This window comes from Lissotriton helveticus, chromosome 2_2, assembly GCF_964261635.1.
Source record: "Lissotriton helveticus chromosome 2_2, aLisHel1.1, whole genome shotgun sequence".
NCBI classification, from domain to species: domain Eukaryota; kingdom Metazoa; phylum Chordata; class Amphibia; order Caudata; family Salamandridae; genus Lissotriton; species Lissotriton helveticus.
The window spans coordinates 372,662,403-372,688,284 of NC_136060.1; the positions used below are offsets into that span (position 1 = coordinate 372,662,403).

Below are 25,882 nucleotides of genomic sequence, written 5' to 3' on the forward strand. Positions count from 1 at the left end.
GGCTAAGGCACCGACTGTGCGGAAATGGAGAAGAGGGGTGGATTAGTGTGGAGCACAGGAGGAGCCTCTCTTTGCGGCCCGGGGTTGCCCTGAACTATTCGGTAAAGTGTGGGGTAAATGGTTAAATTTGCTACCCGTGTGAGGATCCGCTTAAACTTGCTTGTCTATATTGTTTTGGGATTGTCACATCCAGTCCAGCTGGGCTGATTATACCTCTTGTCGAACGTATGTGTTGGGACTTCTTTAATTATAATGCTTGATCTGCTACCAGTGAATTTTTGTTTTTAAAAAAATCAATAAAGTTGACTATCAAAAAAAAAAAAAAAGAGGTTTGGAGGGCAGGACAATTCCAGCTTGGGCACCAGACCACACTTGCCTCATCTCTTAGTGATGCCACTGACGGCAGATGGTAGCAGTACGTCTCTAGTGTGACTCTAAAAACTAGTAGACATTTAGTTGGATACGAGAAGGCCTTTAGCCTTCAGAAAATCAACAAATATGTGTCTTAACAACAAAGCTGTGATTTCACATCTCTGTGTTCCCTTGAAGTAGAATACATTTGTGTTTGGACATTCTTGATAGAATGATGGAATGTGTGTTAAACATTGATGTTGGCTCATCTACATACCTGGGGCTGTCTCACCAGTCTTCTTAGGACTTAATGGAGCAGCTGCTTGCTCCACTGGTTCTTTGTCCTTTCCTTTTCGTCGAATTGGGCTTAAAGAAGGCGTATTTGCTAACGAGGGTAAAGCTGCCTTTGAATTAAAAAAGAGACAAAATTAGCTCCCGTTTTCATATTATCCAACATCTGAACAATAAGCTTAGTAAACTGATAAATATTTGTGTACTCATCTGACACTATATACAAAGTTATACTTAAATATCTCAGGTGGTTAGGTGATCATTTGCATTATGTCTTCATTGTCTGAGGAAACCTGCTGATTTTATTTACATCAAAACAAACATTTATTTACAATTGTTTTCTCGTAGAAAGCAAAACAAAAAGGAACGCTTGCCAGCAGGTAGGAAAATACTATTGCAAACTTGATAATTACCACTGAATAACAGTTGGAGAATAGAATTGTGCAATTGCGCCACCCCCCCACTTCCCCCAAAAAAGCTCTGGAGCTAGCTTCCATTACATTGCCTTATGTGGATGTATGACGTTACAACGCACACTTTTACAACACATATCTTTACAACGCATTTTTTACAACGCAACATCCATTACAACGCATTCCATTACAACGCATAATACCTTTACAACGCATACCATTACAACGCATAACATTACATTGCATGTTTTGGTAAGTATTGGAGAGTGTAGGGGTAAAATTACTATTCTTACTCCAAGGGGTGCAACAGTAGGGTAAGTGTTGGATAGTGTAGGGGTAAAAATTACTATTCTAACTCCAGGGGGTGCAACAGTAGGGTAAGTGTTGGATAGTGTAGGGGTAAAATTACTATTCTAACTCCAGGGGGTGCAACAGTAGGGTAAGTGTTGGATGGTAATGTTATGCATTGTAATGGTATGCGTTGTAATGACTGAGTTGTAATGACATGCGTTGTAATGGTGTGCGTTGTAGTTTCATGCATTGTAATGGTTGCGTTGTAATTGCATGCGTTGTAATGGATGTTGTATTGTAAACGTTTCGTTGTAATGGTAGTGTGTTGTAAAAGTTGCGTTGTAAAGGTTGTTTCCCCCTTATGTTACAAACATTTTTCAGTCCATTTCTTATAAGAGTGACAGTAACACCAGTGCCTTTAAGCTATGTTGCTGGACGTGTAATGGACAATACTAGCTCCCTAGCATCAGTGCTCTAACACTTAAAAAAAAAAAAAAGGAGTGTGTAGCAGCACTTCCTAGTACAGCTTCTATATATGCAACGATGCAAGAATGCAACGGCAGTATATCTTAGCAAAGCTACTAAATTAGAAATGGGGAGCACCAGCACTTCCCCAAAGGGCTGCCACATTGGGACCTGGCAGACTTAGGGAAATGTAATGCACACTTTCACTGGGAACCCACTTGGTTCTCTTCTGGTAAATTCGTAAACAATAATAGTCCATTCACTGGTTAATCTCGTTTCAAAACTTTCATGTTTATTGATTTCATTTCATCTTTTAATTACTGCGAATCCTTTTGTATCCATGACATTTCATGTTAACATTTCCCATTTACCCAATGCATTTCGGGTCTATGGTGACCCTTCTTCCGGGGTCTCGGTGCAGGCATGGCCCGCTGACTCCCAATTTTTCCAAATTTCGTAAAGTGTTTTCAGACTAAACACTAGGTGAATGTTGCACAACAACGAACGGGTTAATTAAGAAGAAGAAAAAACAAAAAATTAGAGTGCTGGATGGACTCAATAAAGTTTTAGTCAAAGACTTAGGGAAAGCACATCTACTAAACTCTGGGTTGACATACTGACGAAATTCACGTGCTACTGACACCTAGCAGACTGAGGGGAAACATATCTACCATACTCTGGATTGGCATACTGATACAAGCCCTATATGCCACTCTGGGACCTGTCAGACTGAGTGAACGTATGTCTACCATGCCCTGGGTCTGCACAGTGATGGAAGCCTCATCTGCCAGGCTGGCCCCTGGCAGATTGAGTGAAGATTTCTCTAACACATTCTGGGTCAGCATACTGACAGAAGGCCCATGTGTCACTCTGGCACCTGGCAGACTGAAGGAAGGTATATCTACCACAATTGAGTCTGCATACTGATGGAAGCCCTATGTACCAGACTAAGACCTAGTAGAGTGAGGGACGATATATCTACTACACTTTGGGAGAACATACTGACGGCAGGCTCATGTGCCACACTGGAGGCTGCCATACTGACGGAAAGCCTATGTGGAGGCTGCCATACTGAAGGAATGTCTACATTAAGGGCTGACAAACTGAACGAGACCTTGCATGTCACATTGAGGGCTGGCATTTTGAGGATCGTTTTCCTGGGCTCCCTAGATGGCTGGCGTGCAGAGGAAAAACTTTTGTCACACTGTAGTAAAAATTATATTGTACACTGCAGGATGCCAAGCTGGCTGAAGGTGGATATAACTTGTCAGGATCTGACCTAAAAGAAATGGGATTTGTCATATTGAAGAAACAATGAATCTATCATGTGGTGAAATGATGGGGTGGGACGTATCTATCACACCAGGTCTGACATGTTGGGGCAAATAAATCTGTCACACTGGAGTATAACCGACATCTCGCATTTAAGGCTGCCACTGGATAGAGGAAGCCTCACTAATTACATTAGGAGTTGACATATTGGTAGAGACCGTTAAACTGGTGGATGGCTGACCTGCAGCTTGAGTTGAAAAGACGTTGTGTGTGTGGGGGTGGGTGCGAGGGGTCTAATATTGAGGGCAAAGATCTGGTCAAGTACAAAATTACATACAGACAGAGACTGGATGTCACACTGGAAAATGACATACTGAGGAAGGCCAATCTGTCACGCAGTGGGTTGACAAGCTGACAGTAGCTAATCGGCAATACAGCTGGCACTGACAAGTGACGTATTGCGGGAAAGCAGTCCTTCTCATAGGTTTGGCTCCCAGTGGGTACACACAGCATTTTATCGTACTGAGGTCTATAAAATGAGAATCAGTGAGGTGAATACTTATAAACATCTGTTAATTGTTAATGTCTCATTGGAGTGAAAATTCTCTATAATTACGCCTGCTACGTTATGTAAGAAATGCCATAGCCAGCTTTACATAAGCTGAGTGAATAGAGCCCTTTAAATGTGATTCAGTACTGACAATTAACATATTTTCACTCCTCTTCCTGGAGCTGAGCACTCCCAGGTTGCCAGGTGGGAGCTCCAGAGAGGAGGCTATATGCATTAAAATGGCAGTGCTACATAGTGATATACAAGCACCTTAGACATAAACATGAAACAGGTACTGCGATTTTGTTTTGAAGAGTTGTAGTGTCAGCACACTCACAGAAAACAAGCTCAATGTCTAATAGGTAGACATCTGGAGATCATGGAGGCATGGATACATTAAAGAGAACCAATCTCTATATACACAAAAAGCTTAAAGAAATACTCAAGGGTGCAGGGTCTTGCAGATATGAAAGAACACATATACAAGCAGTAGGTGATATGAGTTCATTGATTTGTGTGTGCAATGTGTGACAGGGCAATAAAAAAGATTACTTACTTAAAGTGATGATATGTCTGGCGGATACTCTATCTACCTGCAAATTCCTCACCTGTAGAACAATCCCCAGGGATCAGACTGGATCCAGAAAACTCATTCGGCCTCTTAAGGGACATCAGGTGACATCAGTGAGGTCATAAAGCGCCTGCCCCGTCTCACCAATGTCAGTTACCCTCTGTTTTTTCCAAGCATTTGAGAGAGGGCAGACTGACATCGATGAAGAATTCGCAGTACCAGAAAACCTTCCCTTTAACACATCAATCAATTGGGGAGGGGGTGGGGTCGGTGCGGAATCTCTGTCTACCAGAAATATTGTTTCCTTTTTTTCCATTCCTTCAGTGCAGATCCGGAGCTAAGATTCTGATGGAATTTTTCCTTTCCCTCAAAAAAATCTAGCAATACCATGGCAGCCCCCCACAAAATCTGGTTTGAAACCATTGTAGGGAATGTGAGGGATGGAAGTCCATCATGTACTCCCATGCCATCTGTTTATTGTGTCTAAGGTCCGACCATGACTCAAAGTCCTGCTCTTTTTGCCTCTCCATGCACCCACAAGTCATCAAGGAAGCTCCTTATCGCTAGGGCGAAGGATTTGCTTTTGACTGACGCGTTATCGGGAATGGTTTCTGGTACTGCGAATTCTTCTTCGATGCCAGTCTGCCCTCTCGCCTCGAATGCTTGGAAAAAACAGAGGGTAACTGACATTGGTGAGACAGCGCAGGCGCTTTATGACATCAGTGATATCACGTGATGTCACTTCTGGGGCCAAATGAGTCCAGTGCCCTCTACAAGAGACTTTGTTGCTTTAAAGTTTTCCGGATCCAGTCTGATGCCTGAGGATTGTTCTATGGAGAAGAATGGGACTGTGGAAGTATCCATCAGAAGCATGATGTCAGTGATGTGATGGATACATAGTATGAGCTAAGTATGAAATCTGAGTGGTGTGGGGAATGTGAGAGATGTGAACAATGTAAATAGTATGTAATGTAATTTATGTAGTGTGAGCTTTATGAACAAAGTGAATGTTTTAAATGGTGGGTAAAGTATGCGATAGAACTGGTGTGAAAGACGATAATGGTGCAACAAGTGTGAGTGGTGTGAATGTTATGAGCGACATTATACATATGATGCCACTGATGCAAATGAGGTGCAGTTTGTTAGTTGCATACATTTGAGTGATGCAGGTAGAATGAGTGTCCTGTGGGTGATGCAAGTGTCATATTGTGAGTAGTCAATATGTGAAATACGACCCATGACCCTGCTCGCAGGCAGATCGCTCCCCACGCTGCTGCACGGCTCTGCTTGCATTGTTTTTGCCTAATCTTGTATTTTTCCCCTGTGCCTAACTTGCTTTCTTGCCCAGACTTGTCTTTATTCCCCTTTGCCTGTACTTGCTTTCTTGCCCAGACTTGTTTTTATTCCCCTGTGCCTGTACTTGCTTTCTTGCCCAGACTTGTTTTTATTCCCCTGTGCCTGTACTTGCTTTCTTGCCCAGACTTGTTTTTATTCCCCTGTGCCTGTACTTGCTTTCTTGCCCAGACTTGTTTTTATTCCCCTGTACCTGTACTTGCTTTCTTGCCCAGACTTGTTTTATTCCCTTGCCCCGCCCACCTGCAATCCCATTCGCCGCCCCGCTCCCGCCTCCCAGCTGCTCCTCCCTCCCACATTCCCTCATATGGAAGCCGCTACGCGGGCGCGCTCAGCGGGCGCACCACTGCCACGCCGCTGGCGCACCTAAGGCAAGCCCGTCTGTGCCCGTCCGTGCCTGGACCGGGACCAGCGCCAAGACCCCTGGACACCACGAACAGCACGTCGCACGACACCGCTACGATGCCAGAACCCTCCACGCACTCAATACAGGACGATCACACACCTGCTTCCTGGCCGCCCCGAAGCTCACCCACGGAGCTTTCACCTGCCGGAACTGCAGCTTCACAAGCATCCGCCCCACCATGCTGGCGACCAGGAAAGAACTCAACCACCTCAGATGCATCCTTCTCAACACCCGCTCCGCCCGAAAACATGCCGTTGAACTCTGACCCTTACTCGACTCAACCTCCCCAGACGTCGCCTTCCTGACGGAGACCTGGCTGAACCCCGCCTCGGCACCGGACATAGCCATAGCCATCCCGGAGGCTACAAGATCACCCGCAAGGACCGCACCAACAGAGGGGGAGGAGGAATCGCCATCGTCCATAGGAACACTCTTAGAGTCTCGACCAACACCGACGACACCCTCAGCACCGCCGAGCACCTGCACTTCCAGATCCACACCGACCCCAACACCACTCTCAGAGGAACCCTCATCTACAGACCGCCCGGACCCCGACCACAGTTCAGCGACTCCATCGCCGACTTCGTCAGCACACACGCCCTCGCCTCCATGGACTACATCCTTCTCGGGGACCTGAACTTCCACCTCGAGAACAATGACGACACCAACTCCACCACCCTGATCGACAACCTAGCCAACCTCGGACTCAGACAACTTGTCACAACACCCACCCACTCCGCCGGTCACACGCTTGACCCCATCTTATCCGCAAGCCCCCACGTCTCCTTCAACCATACCACCGAACTCCACTGGACCGACCACCGATGCATCCACTTCGCCTTCAAGAAACCCACCACGCACCACCGCACCCAACAGATGCCTCACCGCTGCTGGAGCAAAGTCACCGAAGACCAGCTAACCAGCACCCTCGCCCAGAGCCCACCCGCCGACCATACCGACCCTGACACCGCCGCCCGCAACCTCAGACAGTTAATCAACGACTGCGCCAACACCCTCACCCGATCAAGAAACTCTCCAACAATCATACCAACAAGACAGCCAGCTGGTTCACTGAAGACCTCCAGGCCTCCAAGCAAACCTGCCGAAAGCTGGAGAAGAGCTGGCTCCGTAAACGAACACCGGACAGCCACGCTGCCCACAAGAATGCCACCCGCAGACACCATCACCTCATCAGATCCGCCAAAAGGGCCTCCTTCAAAGACCGCCTAGACAACAACGCGCACAACAGCAAAGAGCTCTTCAACATCGTGAAGGAACTCTCCAACCCCAGCTCCAACACCAACGACGTCCAACCCTCGCAAGACCTGTGCGACTCGCTGGCCACCTTCTTCCACCGCAAGATCACAGACATCCACGACAGTTTCAACGCCACGACCACCCCGACAACCACTGAGACCTCCGCCCCCACGACCACCATCAGCACCAACCGCCTGCTCTACTGGACCAACATCAACGACGATGACACCATCAAGATCATGAACACCATCCACTCCGGATCTCCGTCAGATCCATGCCCACACCACATCTTCAACAAAGCCAGCACATCCATCGCACCCCATCTCCGGAAAGTCATCAACACCTCCTTCGAGACAGCAACCTTCCCTGAGAGCTGGAAGCACGCCGAGATCAACGCCTTACTCAAGAAACCCAAGGCGGACCCCAAGGACCTCAAGAACTTCCAGCCCATCGCCCTGCTCCCGTTCCCGGCAAAGGTCATCGAGAAGACAGTCAACAAACAACTGACCTGCTACCTCGAGGAGAACAACATCCTGGACCCTTTCCAGTCTAGGTTCCGCAGCAAGCACAGCACCGAGACTGCCCTCTTAGCCGCCACTGATGACATCAAGTCTCTGCTGGACAACGGAGAAACGGCGGCTCTCATCCTTCTGGACCTGTCAGCTGCCTTCGACACGGTCTGTCACCACACATTACGAACACGCCTCCACAACGCTGGGATCCAAGAGAAGGCCCTGGACTGGACCACCTCCTTCCCCTCCGGCAGAACACAGAGCGTCCACCTTCCCCCCTTCCGCTCCAAAGCCACCGAGATCATTTGCGGCGTACCCCAGGGCTCATCCCTCAGCCCAACCCTGTTTAACATCTACATGGCACCGCTCGCCCACGTCGCCCGTCGGCACGACCTCAACATCCTCTCCTACGCCGATGACACCCAGCTGATACTCTCCCTCACCAAGGACCCCCACACCGCCAAAACCAACCTTCACGAAGGAATGAAGGATGTTGCTGAATGGATGAGGAACAGCCGACTGAAACTGAACTCGGACAAGACGGAGGTCCTCATCCTCGGATCCAACCCTTCGGCCTGGGATGACTCCTGGTGGCCGACCGCACTGGGAACCGCTCCAACACCCACCGACCACGCACGCAACCTAGGGGTCATCCTCGACTCCACCCCCTCCATGACTAGACAGGTTAACGCCGTCTCCTCCTCCTGTTTCAACACCCTCCGCATGCTCCGTAGGATCTATAAGTGGATCCCCACTGAAACGAGAAGAACAGTCACCTAGGCCCTTGTCAGCAGCAGGTTGGACTATGGAAACGCCCTCTATGCAGGAGCCTTGGCCAAACTCCTGAGACGGCTCCAACGCATCCAGAACGCCTCTGCACGCCTGATCCTCAACATCCCTCGCCACAGCCACATCACACCCCATCTGAGAGACCTGCACTGGCTCCCAGTCAACAAGAGGATAATCTTCAAGCTCCTCACCCACGCACACAAGGCACTCCACAACACCGGACCAACGTACCTCAACAGACGACTCAGCTTCTACACCCCACCCGGCAGCTCCGCTCTGCCAACCTTGTCCTTGCTACAGTCCCCCGCTTCCAAAGAGCGACCTCATGCGGCAGATCGTTCTCCCACCTCGCCGCCAAGACCTGGAACACCCTCCAGCAGACCGAAGACCTGTTGACCTTCAGAAAACTCAAGACCTGGCTTTTCGAGCAGTAGCAGCATTCCCCACCTCAGCGCCTTGAGACCCTCACGTGTGAGTAGTGCGCTTTACAAATGATATGATTGATTGATTGATTGAAATGTGAGTTGTATGAGAGGCACAAATGGTATGAGTGTAGGTTTCATATGGCAACGCCTACTGTAGATAATATGGGCTGCCATGCAAAAAGTGATAATACTGGCTTTGCAACTGTTTGAGCTGCCAGAGCCATGAGTCAGAATTGAGTTGAACAAGTTTCTAACCTTTGGTAACGCTCTTTCTAATAGAGACTTCCCTGGAAGGGAAGACCATAAAGGAACCACCCCTGAAAGCTGACGTCAGTGGCTTTGGAGGCAATCTGTGCCCCCAGACCCAGAGTTCCAAGAGCAAATGGGTTGTGAGCAGTGTGCAGATTCCTTGACTTGGGATCCTATTAATGGGTAGAATTTAATCACAGAACGCCAAATCTGCCAAATGAATTCAATTTGAAGATTGGGGAATTTAAGCAACCCGTAGGTGAGTTTTCATTCTATCTCCAACCGGAGATTCTTTGGGAAATATTAATGTGGTACGGCTCTACTGCCGAACCCGCACCGAATCCAGAAGCGCCCATGGTCTGAGCGACAGCGAGCCATCTTCGGGGGATATATAACTGAAAATTTGGAACGATCATGTTCATTTATTGCCATGTGAAGTAAATTATTCGTTATTGCATTTATGCATTTTAAAATGTGTTGTTTCTTATGTTGTTTTGCTTTTTACAAAACATTATAGAAATTGATTTCATTTTTGGCCTTGGCAACAACAGTCTGTTTGTTATGTCCATTAGTCACATGACCAAGCTGGATGTAGGAGGGGTGCATTGCATTATAAAAATAACAACATTCTGCTACTCTCTGCATGTGAACAAGGGCTGCTCAGCCCGAAACGCGTCATCGTTGGTTTTTCCACCTAACCTTTCTGCAGTAAAAAAGAACTGTTACCTAAAATTGTGGTCCGTCTCCTGCTTCGCCGGTCTTGTGGGATTGGAGGTGGCTGTTGGGAGTTTTCATGGCATGTTACTTCAGAAGTTCGGCTTGCTTCCGGTAACTGACCCCCTCTCCTGAAGTTGGCGCCTGTTTTCAAACCGAACTTTTGCTCACTCCTAAACAGCATTCCACAGACGCCCCCTATTGCAGCCCACAAGATTCAAGAAGGCGAATTGCGAGGAACAAGCGGTAGCGGGGTCGGAGGACCTTGCTTCGAATTGAAGAATCGCAACGCAGTGAGTCAAAGGCAGCGCATAGGTGGGGAGGTTTTTCAAGGTATATGATTGGGACTCTGCAGTGAAAGCCGCGGAACAAGTAACAAGCGGCTAATCGAGTGCACTGCAGTAAACTGACACGGTTCGGTGGAAGTCTCAGCATGTCTGCAGAAGCTTTCCTTGCGAGGGAGGTGGAGGCGGAGGAATTGTTTGTACAGATACCGATATCGGGAGTAATATCGAGCAAAGTCCCCGCAAGTGTAGAGGCAAGGGAAGATGCCGGCATAAAAACGTTATATAGAGAGTTACAAAAACAGAAGCGCTTGGAGATAACCAAATGGTGGGAGCATTATTCACTGACAAAATATGCGGATGTAGGGCGCGTACCTAGAGGACTACGTATCATGCTTGCACCAAGCTTTGATAGACCTAACCCCCAAATGTTGAAAGAATGGGGACAGAGCAATTTAGCGGCATCAATATACCTAGTCCATATTCTTATAAAATATGCTGCCATTGATAGGGCGAAAATCCTGAAAACCATTGAAAAATTAAACGAGGATATCGCGAAGATTAAAGAAACTGATGCAGTGAAAAAGCTGAAGGAAGCAATGGAAGAGAGGCTAAAAAAACACCAGGACAAAATAAAAGTCAGAAAGGTCAATAAGTTTGCACGCGACCAAGCCGACTATGCCCAAGGCCAAATATTTACCTTTGCCCGTAAGTTTAGTGTGGCTAAACGACAGCAATATAGTGGGAAAGCCAACAAACATGATGCCCCGCCTTGTGGCCGCAATGAAAATGACAACACTGATGATGAAACCACAAGTGTGGACACTGTGTCTCTTACAAGCGAGTCCAGTCACGATTCAGACAGGAATGTACAAGTGGCCCCTATCCTAAATTTGGAGGAAGAACTCGATTTTTTTAGTCGAGGAAAGACTGAGGACATTGCGTCCAAGGCAAAGAAATCTGGCAACAAACGAAGAAACCAAAAAAGGCGAGAAAGAAGGAAACATTCCAAACAAAAATGTGCAGGCAAAGAAAGCAAAACAAGTATGGCAGAGGAAGAGACAGTAGGCGGCAAATCTATAATCAATCTGTCCAGTACTGTTCTAACCAAAGCCGAGGAATAACTTTTATCTCTTGGGCTCAATTATTGCCAGAGAAAGTCTTTCAACTACGCTGCAACTCGCATTGACATTTTCTGTTTCATCAGAAAACTTAAGCTTAAGAAATTCTTTGCCCTACAGAGACTTAAATCGAGTGGTGATATCATCACCTCTGAGCTTCCCAGCACATCAGAAGAAGTGGAAGAGGCCACTGCCGCTGATGGTCCAACTATTCTAACCCTTAATGATTTGCGTCAAGCTACATGCTCCCAACCAATGGGCCCGGATATTGATTGCAACACACAAACCAGACTCGCCAAGATTGGTATGATACAAAAAGGAGCTGGGATCACTCCATTCAAAAGTAAATCAAAATGTATTCCTCTGACTGTCAAAGATACTGTTGACACATTCCACGATTGTATAGTGTCAGAAATCAAGCAGTTATACACTCAAACCTGCAACCACATGAAAAACAGATTTGATCAAAAACAAGCTAACTATTATGCCCTTATGAAAAAGCTGAGTGATAATCCGAACATTGTGGTGAAGACTTCGGATAAGGGCGGTAACATAGTCATTTGGCCCAAGATTGACTATGTAACCGAGGCTTATAGACAACTACATGACACTTCGTGTTATGAAAAGTCCAGCAACAAAGAATATGTGAATGCCAAAGTAACTTTGGAAAAACTCTTGCACAGATGGCGGAGAGAAGGTCTAATTTCTGGGGAGGAATTTAAATTTATGTTTAAAGAATTTCCAGTTCTCCCAGTTTTTTACCTTATTCCAAAGGTCCATAAATGTGTTTTGCCTACGCCTGAAAGACCGATAATATCGGCCATTAACAGTGTTTGTGAAAATGTGGGACAATATATCGACTATTTTTTGCAGGACTTGGTAACTAGCCTGCCTTGTTACGTTCGGGATACAAGCGACTTTCTGCAAAAAATAAATGATCTTGAGTGGCAGGAAGATATGTTGCTGATAACGCTGGACGTTGAGTCCTTATATACAAGCATTGGGCACAGAGGTGGATTGAAGGCAACCAAGCACTTTCTGAACAAAAGACCCGCGGAACTATATGAACATAACAAAGTTATCTTGAGCTTGATGGAGTGGTGCCTCAATAATAACTACTTTATCTTTGGAAAGGACATATGGAAGCAGCTAAGAGGTGTGGCTATGGGATCCTGCTTCTCCCCCAGCTACGCGTGCTTGCATGTGGGCTGGTGGGAGGAGCGGGAGGAGCGGGTTCTCAAGACCACACATGCTGTATGAGTGAAAGAGAAAATCGCCAGGTATCTAAGATATATCGATGATATCTTCATCTTGTGGCAAGGTGAGGAAAAGGAGGCTCTACTATTTATTGAAGAAATCAACAACAATTCTCTAAATCTTAGATTTACGTCTCATATCAGCAGAGACGAGATAGAGTTTCTTGATGTTAAGGTCTATGTCAATGCCAACAGACTAGAATCTACATTGTATAGAAAGCCCACATCAGGAAACACCACACTGCACGCCTCCAGTCTCCACCATAAACACACTATTTCCAGCATCCCCTATGGAGAAATTCTAAGGATTAAGCGAATTTGTAGCTCCCCTGGTGATTTGGAAAATTGCATTAACAATCTTAGGACTCGACTGAAAGAGCGAGGTTATTCTGACAGGATTTTTAACCAGGCTTTGGCTAAAGCCAGACTGAGAACCAGGGAGAGTCTGTTCTCTAAGGAGAATATTGAAACTAAAACATCTGAACCTAACTCTAATTTGGGTAATGAATCTAATAGTTGCCCAAGATTTATCACTGCTTTTAGCAATGAAGAACATAAGATCAGGAACATTATTAAGAGAAATTGGCCAATAGTGCTTACCGATAACATACTGAATTCTACTCTACCTAGTAAGCCTTTGGTAACATTCCACAGAGCTAAAAGCATGGGAGCAACTCTAGATACTAGCAGTCCGGAGTTAAAGCAGAAGAACATATGTCTGCAGCCTAGGGCTGGGTTCCATAAATGCATTCATTGCAGGGCATGCAAGTACGGAGTCAATAAGACACACTATCACACACCATTTGACTCTAGAGAAATCCCTATCAAAGGGAACCACTCATGTAAGACTGACTTTGCAGTTTATGTCCTGAAGTGCACCTGTGGCTTAAATTACATTGGAAGCACGAAGGCACAGGTGCACATCAGGATCTTGCAACACCTCAGAGCCACATTACACAATGATCCCGCATATCCGGTAGCACGTCATTTTGCTCTTAAACACAATAACGACCTAAGCTGCCTTTCTTATTATGTGGTAGGATCAGTCCCAAAACCCCGTAGAGTAGGAAATAGGGAATTGCTACTGAGGCGTTTTATTTTGGAGTTCGACAGTAAGTGGCCTAATGGTCTTAACACTACTGAGGACATCCATAACTTTCTTTAAAAATCTCCAATAATCTTTCACTAAGTCTGTTGTCTACATGGGTGTCAGTTTAATGCCACAATGACACTTAGTGCATATACCAGAGCGTAGTACTAGTAGTGTCTCTATTGGTTAATAGCAGTTTTGGCATCTTTACACAAACCCTTCCAGATGAGTAGTCAGGTTCCCTGTTGCTCATCTGGATTCTCTGTTTTCATGGGGACTCTGTGTCATCGGATATTTATGATTTTAATAGATAGTCAGGTTCCCTGTTATCGATTACACCATGAAATTCCTTTGACTATTTAATCAGTCGTTTATCTATTGTGTACCTCCATGTCCATTCTCCCCTTCTTTTAGAATAGCATTCACATGATCTTTTCACATTGTATTTCAATATGATGAATTACTGTTTTAAAAAGTGTTTTAGATTTACCTTTTATCAGAACAATATGGCGTAGTCCAATTTTTTATAGAGGTAACATTCTGATTCATTTTCTATACTCAGATTTTTTCAATCATACACTTTAGCACTTTTCTGATATAGATCTGTTTGCACTTTATTATAAGCTTTTTTGCACACTAGGCAGAGATGTCTAGCCACTGTTTCTAAAATTCTGCATATTTAGCACTTTATGGCCTACGTAAATCCCAGCGTAATTTTTATTTGTTCCTTTGGGAACAAGTGACTTGGTACTAACATTTATTTTTTTGAATATGTTGTGGCCTATCTGGTTTACAGGGTTTATCCAGTGAGTAACCGAAAATTTGGAACAATCATGTTCATTTATTGCCAAGTGAAGTCAATTATTCGTTATTGTATTTATGCAGTTTAAAATGTGTTGTTTCTTATGTTGTTTTGCTTTTTACAAAACATTATAGAAATTGATTTCATTTTTGGCCTTGGCAACAACAGTCTGTTTGTTATGTCCATTAGTCGCATGACCAAGCTGGAGGCGGGATGTAGGAGGGGTGCATTGCATTATAAAAATAACAACATTCTGCTACTCTCTGCATGTGAACAAGGGCTGCTCAGCCAAAAACGCGTCATCGTTGGTTTTTCCACCTAACCTTTCTGCAGTAAAAAAGAACTGTTAGCTAAAATTGTGGTCCGTCTCCTGCTTCGCCGGTCTTGTGGGAGGCTGTTGGGAAATATATATATATATATATATATGCATGCAGTTAGCCGGCTCGACACCGGTTAGTAAGGAGGCACTCACTCAGGCAAAGTAGTTTTAGACCAACAGCTTTATTTTAGCTTTCTCGTCGAAACCCAACGCGTTTCGCCTTCAGCCGAAGGCTTGGTCACGGGTGTTGAGCTCTTAACACGAGCCTTCTTTTATGTTTAGTGCACAGTGAAAAAACAAGTGAAATGCAAGTGCATTGTGGGAAACGTAGTTTTAACATGTGATAAGTGTTAAGGTGCACATTTTTAAAGGAAATAAACATTTAGAGTTTTTGCTTCAGGAATTGCGGTAGATTAGTTCGTGCAGTGATGGCAATTTTAGTTTCAAAGTCTTTGGTGACTATTGTTTCACTTTGCCATTCTAATTCTTACGTTTTACAATTCTCTTTGGTGAGTGTATTCATTGTAGTAAGGGGGTAGTTCATTTTTGTATGCAGTTCGTAATGGGATTTATTTGGTTTCTACAATTAGTCTTTTCACAGATGTACGTGCAGTTCTTCAATTTGATTGAGTCTCTTGGCTCTAGGGTTCTGAAGGCAATGATATGTTTGGATTCTTTTTGCCTTAATGCTTTCCTCCGATTGCCACCTCTTTCTGAATCTGCCTGTTGGTCAATGGCGCAGTATCTGAGGGTTTCCCAGTTGTTATTGTGGTGTTGACTCATGTGTTTAGCAATGGCATTGGATTGATCTCCATGGGTAACTGCTCGCGTGTGTTCTAGTATACGTTTTTTGGCCTCAAAGATGGTGCTTCCAATGTAGCTTTTTGCACATGGACATGTTACCATGTACACAACAAATGTACTTTTGCACGTGAGATGATGTTTAATCTTCCATTTCTTGCCTCCAAACATTTCGATTTCTTTAGTTGGTGACGCTATTCTGCAGACCTTGTTTGCAAGGCCAAAATCCTTGGCGGTGCAACCAGGTGATGTTTGGGATGTTTTTGAAGTGGCTGTGAACCAATTGATCGCCCAAGTTTTTTGCTCGGCGATAAGTGACATTTGGATGCTCCCCGATGATTTTGGCCAACGTCTGATCTGAACGTAGTATACCCCAATGTTTTTTGATTGCCCTTGTTACTAGTCCTCTCTCTGCACTGTAAGATGTGATTAGTCTGATTTTCTCTTCTGTTTTTGTTGTTTTAATTCCATGTAGAATTTGATTTCTGTCTTTCTCAATCACTCTTTTAAGACATTTTGCCACAGTCGTGGGTCGATATTTTCTTTTGATGAATCTGTTTGAGGCCTGTGTGCTATGCTTCTGGAATTCCGATTGTTTCGAACAATTTCTTTTTAGACGAAGAAATTCCCCGTACGGGATATTTTGCTTTAGTTTTTCTTCGTGAAAACTTTGTCCATGTAAAATGGAATTGGTAGCGGTTTTCTTTCGATGTAATGTAGTTTCCAGATGATTGTTTTCGATGTAGATCTCTGTGTCCAGGAATACTACTCTTTCACTACTTATTTCGTAGGTGAACTTGAGGTTTGTTGGGGTGTTGTTCAGCCTTTCAAAGTATTTTTCAAAGTCTGTTTGTTCTCCGTCCCAGATTATAAAGAGATCATCTATAAATCTCAGCCATATGATCGTCTTCTTTTTCCATGCATAATGTTCCGATTTCCAGGCTTCATTCTGTTCATACCAGCCCATTGTGAGATTGGCATAATTGGGTGAAAAGGAGAAACCCATAGCACATCCGCGTATCTGTTGGTAGATTTTTTTGTTGAACAAGAAGTTGTTGTTATGTAAACACAGGTGGATCATTTGATTCAACATTTCATTATGTTCTCTGTATCTTATGTTAAATAATATTTACATGCATTTATGCCAATGTGGTGTTCAATGTTAGTGTACAGTGATGTCACGTCCATAGTGATGAGTTTGAAAGTGGGTTTCCAGATAATCTTTTCTAATTGTTTTAGGAGATCTGTGGTGTCTTTTATGAACGATGGTAGTTCTCTTACTAGGGGTGCTAGAAAGAGGTTGATGTAGTTTGAAATCCCTTCTAGTAGAGAATTGTTGGCTGACACAATTGGCCTTCCCGGCGGTTTTTGACTGTCTTTGTGAACCTTTGGTAGGCAATAAAAAGTGGGGAATGTTGGAAATTTGTTCGTCATATATCTTTTTTCATCCTCCCTTATTAAGCCAGTTGCTGTCCACTTGTTGAGCAGTTGCATGATTTTTTCTTGCAGTTCTGTTGTAGGATCTTGTTTCAGGAGTTTGTAACAGTTTGTATCCAATAGTTGACGTTGGGCTTCGTCTATGTAGTCTGTTTTGTTGATAAGAACGATGTTCCCGCCCTTATCTGCCGGTTTTATCTCAATTTTCTTGTCTTCTGCAAGATTCTTTATAATTGTTTTTTCTTTCTGAGTCAAGTTATTTTTGGTTTGATTTGGTTGAATTTTATATAGTTCTTCAATTACTAGCTCCTGAAATATGTCGATCTTATTGCCAGGTGGTAATGTGGGGTTGTATTTCGATTTTTGTTTAAGACCACTTTCATTGGCGCCATCTTGTTCAATTGTGTCTTCCATTGCAATTAGTTCTTGCTCTTCTTGTGAAATTGTCATTGCTCCCATTGTCATAAGAGTGGAGAGTGCCATGGCATCTTCTGCATTTAAATTGATATTAAATGTTTGTCTTTGTTGTGTTTCTCTGTTGGTAATTTTTTCTGCATAGATTTTGGCCAGTTTTAATTTTCTCGTGTATTTGTACAGGTCTACACGGGTCTCAGCAATGTTTATGTGGGGAGTTGGGCAGAAGTTTAATCCTTTCTTCAAGGTGTCTTGTTCCAATTGCGTTAAGGTTCTTGATGAGAGGTTGATTATATTTAGCTCTTGTGAGTCAGGGCAAGGGTCCATTAACGTCGTGGTTGTCTGAGTCTCGCTGTGGACCACGGATTCTCCTTCGCCTCGTTTCTTACCTCTCTGTCCTCTTCTGGTCTTACTCCACTTCCTCGTGGTCGTCCTCTGCCTCTGCCTCTTGTTGGTTGTTGTTGTTGTTGCTGATGTTCCAATGCTTTTTGCATTTCTATTAAAAAATTGGTCTTTTTTGATTGTTGTACTGTGTTTTGTGTTGTTTGCTCTTCCTGGTCACTTAGTTCAAGACTTGTGAGTGAATCAAAGCTTGAGGTTTCATGTCCCTCATGTTGTGCGGGTTGCTTGTTTCTTTTTTGTATACGTTGTTTGCCAAAAGTAAAGATGCGTCCTTCCTCAAAGTCCGCTTTGTCTCGTTGAAATTTATGTTGTTTGCGAGCTTTGACGCGTGCTTCATGTTTGTCTAAATTCTTAAGGATGTCTGTTTTTAATTTTTGATGGTCATCATTTAGAGTTAGGGAGTTGATTTCCTCCTCAGTTATTTTTAATTCACTTTTAATTTCTTTGAGAATTTTATCAATATGTTTGATGAGTATTGCCATCAGGCCCATAGATGAATCTAGGAGTTGTTCCCCCCATTCCTGAAGTAACTCATCAGTTGTGTCTTGGTGACTTGGCATGAGTGTTAGTCGTAAGCCTCTGGGTATCCTTTTTGCCTCCATGTACTTTTGCAGGCTTAGAAGTTCCCACCATTTGTTGATTTCTCTCTTAGAGAGGCGTTCCCAATTTTTTAATTTGTCTCTGATTGTGTTAGAGGGTGTGCCAATTTGACCTCTTTCCATTCTTGTTGCCCCTTTGCTGGTGAATAGATTGTGAATGTCCGCTGTCCTTTTCGCTTCTCTTTCTTCCATGACGAGTTTTTCTATTTTAATTATATTTTTTAAGAACCAAAAGGTTTCTATTTTTTTTTGTTGGTTTTCAAATGCCTGAGTCCTTGATTGTTAAAACAGTGTGGCAATGTCCGTAGTTTGTTAGTGTTCGTGTTGTCTTGATCAATAAAGTTTTTTTCAAATGCTTTGCAACACTTTGGAACAAAAACGCTACTGATTGTAACTTCTGTTTATGTGTTTTCTTAAGTATTCTAAGAAAGAACGGTCGCGCTTATTATCACAAATTTTGCCGAGAGGTGGCACATTTCTTTTTCGTGCTGCGGGTTTATAGATCTGCTCTTACCGGAGTGTGTGTTGAACGCGGCTTTCCGTTTCTCCTGTGAAGCCCAATGACGTTCAGCATTCGTCTCAGCGGTAAGGCGTCCTCAGTATCCGCTCCCTTTGCGTCTCCGTGTGTCAGTTGGACCCGATGCAGGTGGTGACAGCAGGAGTGTGTGTCAGAAGAGGCTGCCTGCTTCTCTCTTGCGAAGTTCGGTAGTAATCACCATTCGTCTCCGCTGGGTCAGGCGTCCCCCTCCTCCGCTCTCCTTACGTTTCTGTCAAAAAGTCGGGTCAGCGCATGGGAAGCCTCTCAAGCGTTTCGTTTGTTGTGATGGCAGCCTGGCGTTCAGAACAGGAAAAATCCACTTTTCAGGTTTTGGTTCTGGGGTGGAACGCTGGCGCTCTGTATTTCGGCAAGGTGCACTCCTGGAAAACGACAGAACCAGTCGTTATGGATGCATGCAGTTAGCCGGCTCGACAACGGTTAGTAAGGAGGCACTCACTCAGGCAAAGTAGTTTTAGACCAACAGCTTTATTTTAGCTTTCTCGTCGAAACCCAACGCGTTTCGCCTTCAGCCGAAGGCTTGGTCACGGGTGTTGAGCTCTTAACACGAGCCTTCTTTTATGTTTAGTGCACAGTGAAAAAACAAGTGAAATGCAAGTGCATTGTGGGAAACGTAATTTTAACATGTGATAAGTGTTAAGGTGCACATTTTTAAAGGAAATAAACATTTAGAGTTTTTGCTTCAGGAATTGCGGTAGATTAGTTTGTGCTTCGCCGGTCTTGTGGGAGGCTGTTGGGAGATATATAAATATATATGGAGCAGATTTATATGGCCTGACTGAACCGCCACCATCGCAACTCCGTCGGCCATGCTGGCCGGCAGTTATTCAAACTGAGGGTTTTCCTGCCATATGACGGACACCCATGGATTTCTGCGTGTAACACTGGTGGCAGGCGAAGGACGTAATGGCACGTTGTGGACAGCTCAGGGTGACTGCGAGCTGAAGCTGGACTAATTGGAGGCAAGAAAATTGTGAACATTAAATATCATTCACGGAGCATGTCAACTGCAAAATCGTCTTGAATTTTCCGGCTCTCCAATGACGGAGTAGCTGCCCTCCCATTGGCCAATTCTTCACCAATAAAAACGCTGGATGTACCACGCAATGTGCCAGGTGTCATTCATTCATGCACTGAAGAAAGCGAAATGCTGAAAGGCGTCTGCGGACAATCCTGACACATCCTAAGAGTGCGTCCACTGAGCTGTAGTTGTTGTGGAACACACGGGTTCCATCCCCGTGATTGGGCGCACCCGCTGCGAGTTCGGTAAGACAGGCCCTGTGGTGGAAGAAAGGAGCGGATATATATATATATACCGAAGAAGGCAAATCCGCCGAAATGCATCATGCCCTGCACTTTGTGGAATAAACGGATGCTTGAACTTCCCCTGCTGTGTCCTCTGCTCTTTCCTAGCGGAGTGGATCGTTTCTTTGTGTATCAATTCCACGCGCTGGCCAATTGCGCGTGTAAAGAGGACCCGCCTCATCAAGTGATCTGCAACAAAAAGTGGCATCGAGACTAAGCCTCCAAGGTATTGGGAAAAATTGCAGACCCGCCACATGACAGGATCCGGGAATGTGGCTGCTGTCATGAACAGTCCGTCACTGCATGGAGATGCGCGGTAACTTTACTAGCGTATCACGGCCCTACTTGGGATTCAGGACTGTGGTTGAGGCGTTTGGGGACCCAAGGCAACCGGGACCACTTTATTTGGGAATCGCTAGGTTGTCAGTAAACCTATTCCTCCTTTCAAACACAGGCACTATAGCGCTGACTTCAGCTTAAGAGGAACCGCTTTTGACACTCACTGAAGTGAAGGATCATGGTAACTGGAGTCCGGGACATTAGGGCTGCAGCTGCTACCAATCATCAGTGTTTCCAGCTTCACTCCCACCAATGGGAGGGCCGTGTAGAATTTAAAGAAGGGACTAAGCGAAACCCAGTGTAATAGGCATCCGAAGAAGGCAAATCCGCCGAAATGCATCATGCCCTGCACTTTGTGGAATAAACGGCTGCTTGAACTTCCCCTGCTGTGTCCTCTGGTCTTTCCTAGCGGAGTGGATCGTTTCTTTGTATATATATATATATATATATATACATATCCACACAAGCAGGTTAGCCCCAAAAGGAGTTCCACCACAAAAAAATGCGTGGTTTACAAAAAAAAATTATTTGAAGACTTGCAAGCAGGCAGCACTACGAACACTGGCATCAGTCAAATCAATGCGCCATTGATTTGACTGATGCTAGTGTTCGTAGTGCTGCCTGCTTGCAAGTCTTCAAATAAAATTTTTGTAAACCACGCATTTCCTGTGGTGGAACTCCTTTTGGGGCTAACCTGCTCGTGTGGATATATATGGATATATATATATATATGGATATATATATATATATATATATGGATATATATATATATATATATATATATATATATATATATCTCAAAAAGACCTTCCTTTGCGTTTCGGGCTACATGGAGCCCTTGATCACAACACATGCTCAAGTTTTTTTTCTGTTTTTAAAGTGACAGTGCATAGTGAACAATAAAACTGAAAAACAGACTAACATGTTGTTCTGTTTTCAACATTGCAGTTAAAATGACTTTCAGTACACAATTATAAATGTTCCTTCACCTTCATCATGTGCAAAGATAATATTCATAAATATTCATCTTTATAAATAAATAAATAAAATTCCCATTTATAAATATAATAAAAATACATGTTAAAAGAGGATACATATAATGGCAACACCATTTACTACCTCTGTTACATTTACTAACTGCTTAAATGCAAGTTTGATCATTTGATTGTTACTGTTTTTCAATCTCCATTTATGATATTTTAGCAGAATTGAAACAATGCATATATAAATACATATTGTTAAAATGCACACAGGATAAAAATGTCATCTTATCGTAGAACCGGTGTTTTTATTTTTCTCACTCACAATTTGTTACTGTATAATCCAGGAATGCCCATGTGTTCCCTTTATTTTATAAATATATATAAACATATGCATAAAGATATATAAATACATACATCATACACTAGAATACCAACAATGTCATAATCCTGCATTAATACATTTGTGTTTGACATATGCAGAACAATTTAAAAAACATAGAATCAGTGTGTCAATAAGCGTCTAAGAAAGAGCATAGTGGAGGAGGGAGAACAGAGGCTCACATTATTTAAAAAGATTGCGGAGAACAGCTTGTCCCAATGACGTATCTGCTTCACTTGAAGCCTCCAAACAGTAGTGTTTGGTAAAAGTGGGTCTGTTGGACCAAGTTGCTGCTTTGCAAAGAGAGTGGTAGATGAGGAGATTGCTCTTGTAGAATGCGCCCTAGGGGTTGTCTACAAAGGTCTTCCCGCCTGTGGACGGCAAAGACAAATTGCAGCGGAAATCCAATGAGCTATGGTCTGTTTGGTTACAGAATATCCCTGAGGTAACCTCCCATAAGCCACAGACAGTTGGTCTGATTTACGAATTGTTCCAGCCCGTTGTAGATAGAACTTGAGACATCTTCTGATGTCAAGGGAATGCAAGGCTCTTTCCGCAGGTGTTAGAGGATTTGGAAAGAATGTTTTCAAAATTATTGGTTCATTAAGGTGGAAGTCCGCAGGTACTTTTGGCATGAAACTGGGATTGGTGCGTAGCACTACTGAATTTGAGGTGAATTGAATAAAAGGTGGCTTAATAGCGAATGCTTGAATGTCACTGACTCTCCTTGCTGATGTTAGAGCCAATAGCAAAGATACTTTCCACAAAAGGAACTTTAAGTCAACTTTATGAATAGGCTCAAAGGGGTGCCGCATAAGATGTGCAAGCACCACATTTAGATGCCATAACGGAGGTGGGCGCCGAATAGGGGGAAACATCCGAAATAATCCCTTGAAGAACTGCTGAATGACTCTAGTAGAGTAAAGAGAATTGGATCCATCCTGTCGGAACCTTGAAATACCTGCCAAGAACACCTTCAAAGTGGATTGGGATAAACCTGATCTTGCCAAGTGAAGAAAGAACGGTAAGATCTGTTCTGGTTTTGAATGAATCGGATGTATATTGACGGATTGGCACCACATACAAAATCTCTTCCATTGAGTTTGTATGTCTTAATCGTAGCAGGCGCTCGAGCATGAGCTAAAACTTCCTGACAGTCCGCAGGAATATTTAGGTGTGCGTATTCAAGGTATTGAGGAGCCAGGCTGCAAACCTCAAGGATGCTGGGTTCGGGTGACAGATCTGTCCGTTCTGGATGGACAGAAGGTTCGGTATAGGTGGAAACTGAATGGGATCGCACTCTGAGAGGAGGAGAAGTTCGGTGAACCAGAATTGGCGAGGTCATCTGGGAGCAATGAGAATCAGGAGGCAAGACTGTTTCTTCAACTCTGGGAACCAACAGAATCTGAGAAACGGCGTATATTTGCAACCAATTCATCGAAAACGCATTCCCGCGTGAGTCGTTGTGGGGAAGCCAACTTGCAAAGTGTGGGCATTTGCGGTTCTGACTGGTCGCAAACAGGTCCAGATCGGGATGGCCCCACTCCCGAAAGACTCGATTCAATGTTGGTTGATGCAGCTCCCATTCATGATTGGATATTGCTGATCTGCTGAGGGAATCCGCTAGGGCATTGGAGATCCCCGGAACATGAATAGCTGAAAGGTTGATCTTGTGACGTATCGCCCAGTCCCAGATCTCTTGGGCTTGTTGAGAGACTAGGGCTGACTTCGTCCCTCCCTGCTTGTTCAAGCAATGCATACTCGTAGGTTGTTTGTCCGAATTAGAACTGAAGCTCCCAGAATGACCGTTCGAAAGGACTTCAAGGCCAAGAAAATGGCTCGCAACTCCAGAAGGTTGATTATGCCACTTCTTTTGTTTTAACGTTCCACTTGCCATTGACCATCATCCCTTGAAGGTGAGCCGCCCATCCTTCCAGGGAAGCGTCCATGGTGATGGTGAAATTTGGCATTTCTACCAGGAATGCACATCCTTCTTTTACGTTATTCACCCGAGTCCACCAGAAGAACGCTTCTCGCATCAGAGGAGTGATGCGAATGACATCGTCGAACGACCCCGAAATCTGCAACCATTGGAGGTTGAGCTCTTCTTGCAAGGGCCTCATTCTGAGACAGCAGTTGGGTATCAAGGGGATGCAGGAAGAAATCATCCCTAGAAAAGACTTGAATAGTCCAACGGAAACACACTGTTTTGATTGTAATAGGCGAGCTAGCTTGCAGATCTTGTGTTGTCTTTCTTTTGAGACAAATACTTTAGAGAGCTGAGTGTCTAACGTGGCTCCTAAGAAGGTCTTTCTTTGAGATGGAACCAGATGAGATTTGTCGAAGTTGATGGAGAGACCCAGAGATTGGAATAGTGAAAGACATCTCTGAACGTGTGCGCTTGCAGTTGGAAAGGAATTCGCCTTGAACAGGCAATCGCCCAAGTATGGGAAGATTTGAATGCCTTCCAGACGAAGGTGTGCGGGCACCGGAGCTAGGACCTTTGTGAACACATGGGGTGCTGACTGTAGTACAAAAGGAAAGACTCTGAATTGAAAGTCCCTGCCAGCCACTCTGAACCGTAAGAAATTCCTGTGTCTTGGTAGGATCGGCAAATGAAAACAAGCGTCTTGGAGGTCGAGGCTGGCCATGTGATCTCCTGCCGAAAGGAGTTTAAGGATTTCTTGAAGTGTTAACATTCCGAATGATAGTTTTTTCAGGTATTTGTTGAGGGTGCGAAGGTCGAGAATGGGGCGCCATTCTCCCAACTTTTTCATTATCAGGAAAAATCTTGAATAAAATCCTGTTCCTTTTTGTAAATGAGGGACCTTTTAATCGCTCCTTTCCGAATCATCAAATTTACTTGGGAAAAAAAGCTCCTTGAGATGAGCAGGAAGTGGGCCTTTGGGAGGAGAGTTCGGAGGAATCTTTATGAATTCCAAAACATGGCATCTGGCCACTATGTCCAGGACCCACCTGTCTGATGTGATATCGGACCATTACGAGTAAAATTGGGATATTCTTCCTCCAACTTTTAACAGGGGGGACCGCAGAAATGGTGGCAGGTGGTGGATCTCATTGCTTTTTAGCTGAATCCTGTCCACGGTAGGAGGGCTTCCTCTTTGTGTGCGAGTAGGAGGTATTTTGCTGTCCGTATGACTGCTGCCTGTAGGACTGATATCTTTGAATACCTTGAGAGGATTGGTATGACCTCTGTTAGTTGTAACTTCCTCTATTGGAGAAAGATCCACGCCCCTTGGCACCCCGAAAGGGCTGTTTGCGGAATTGAAGGCTACCAAGAGCAAGCGAACTTGCCCTTTCAGTGTCATTTTTAATAGCCTGAAGGACCTCATCAACATGCTGGCCAAATAGTGATTCCCCATCAAACAGCATGTCAAGTACTTTTGCTTGAACTTCTTGGCGAAAAGATGTTGACTTCAGCCAACCTTGCCTCCTTAGTACTGCAGCACCCGCTAGCTGTTTAAATCCTGTGGATGCGACATCCACGGCTGTGTCTATTATTTCCTCTGAAGTACGCTCCCCTTCTTGTAAAATCTTCAAGGCCTCAGACTTGGAAGGTTCCGGCAGCATGTTAATGTAGGGGGCGATGTCTGACCACATCTGCCTGTCATATCTCCCTAATATGGCTAGGGAATACGCAGCACGTACGGTCGTCGCAGCCATGGTGGAAACTTTCTTCCCAATAGAATCCAGCCTTCTGCCATCCCTATCTGGCGGAGCTGTGATAGGCAAGGAGGGGTTCGTGGCACGTCTCTGCGCCGCTTGGGCGATGACAGGGTCAGCTTTCGGCTGGCCTATGAGGCATGAGCCATGCAGGTGAATTGTTTGGTGCCTTATATTTCTTCTCTAATCGAGGTAAGACCAC

General features: G+C 44.4%; 1 protein-coding gene across 2 annotated transcripts in view; it reads right to left on the reverse strand.

Moving 5' to 3' along the window:
• HTT (huntingtin) overlaps positions 1-25,882 on the reverse strand; it is a 1,924,961-nt gene that overhangs the window by 1,205,263 nt on the left and 693,816 nt on the right. For both annotated transcript variants that reach the window (XM_078678546.1, XM_078678545.1), the window contains one exon: positions 629-755. In XM_078678546.1, the coding sequence (XP_078534672.1) occupies positions 629-755 (127 nt within the window). The remainder of the gene's footprint in view (positions 1-628; positions 756-25,882) is intronic.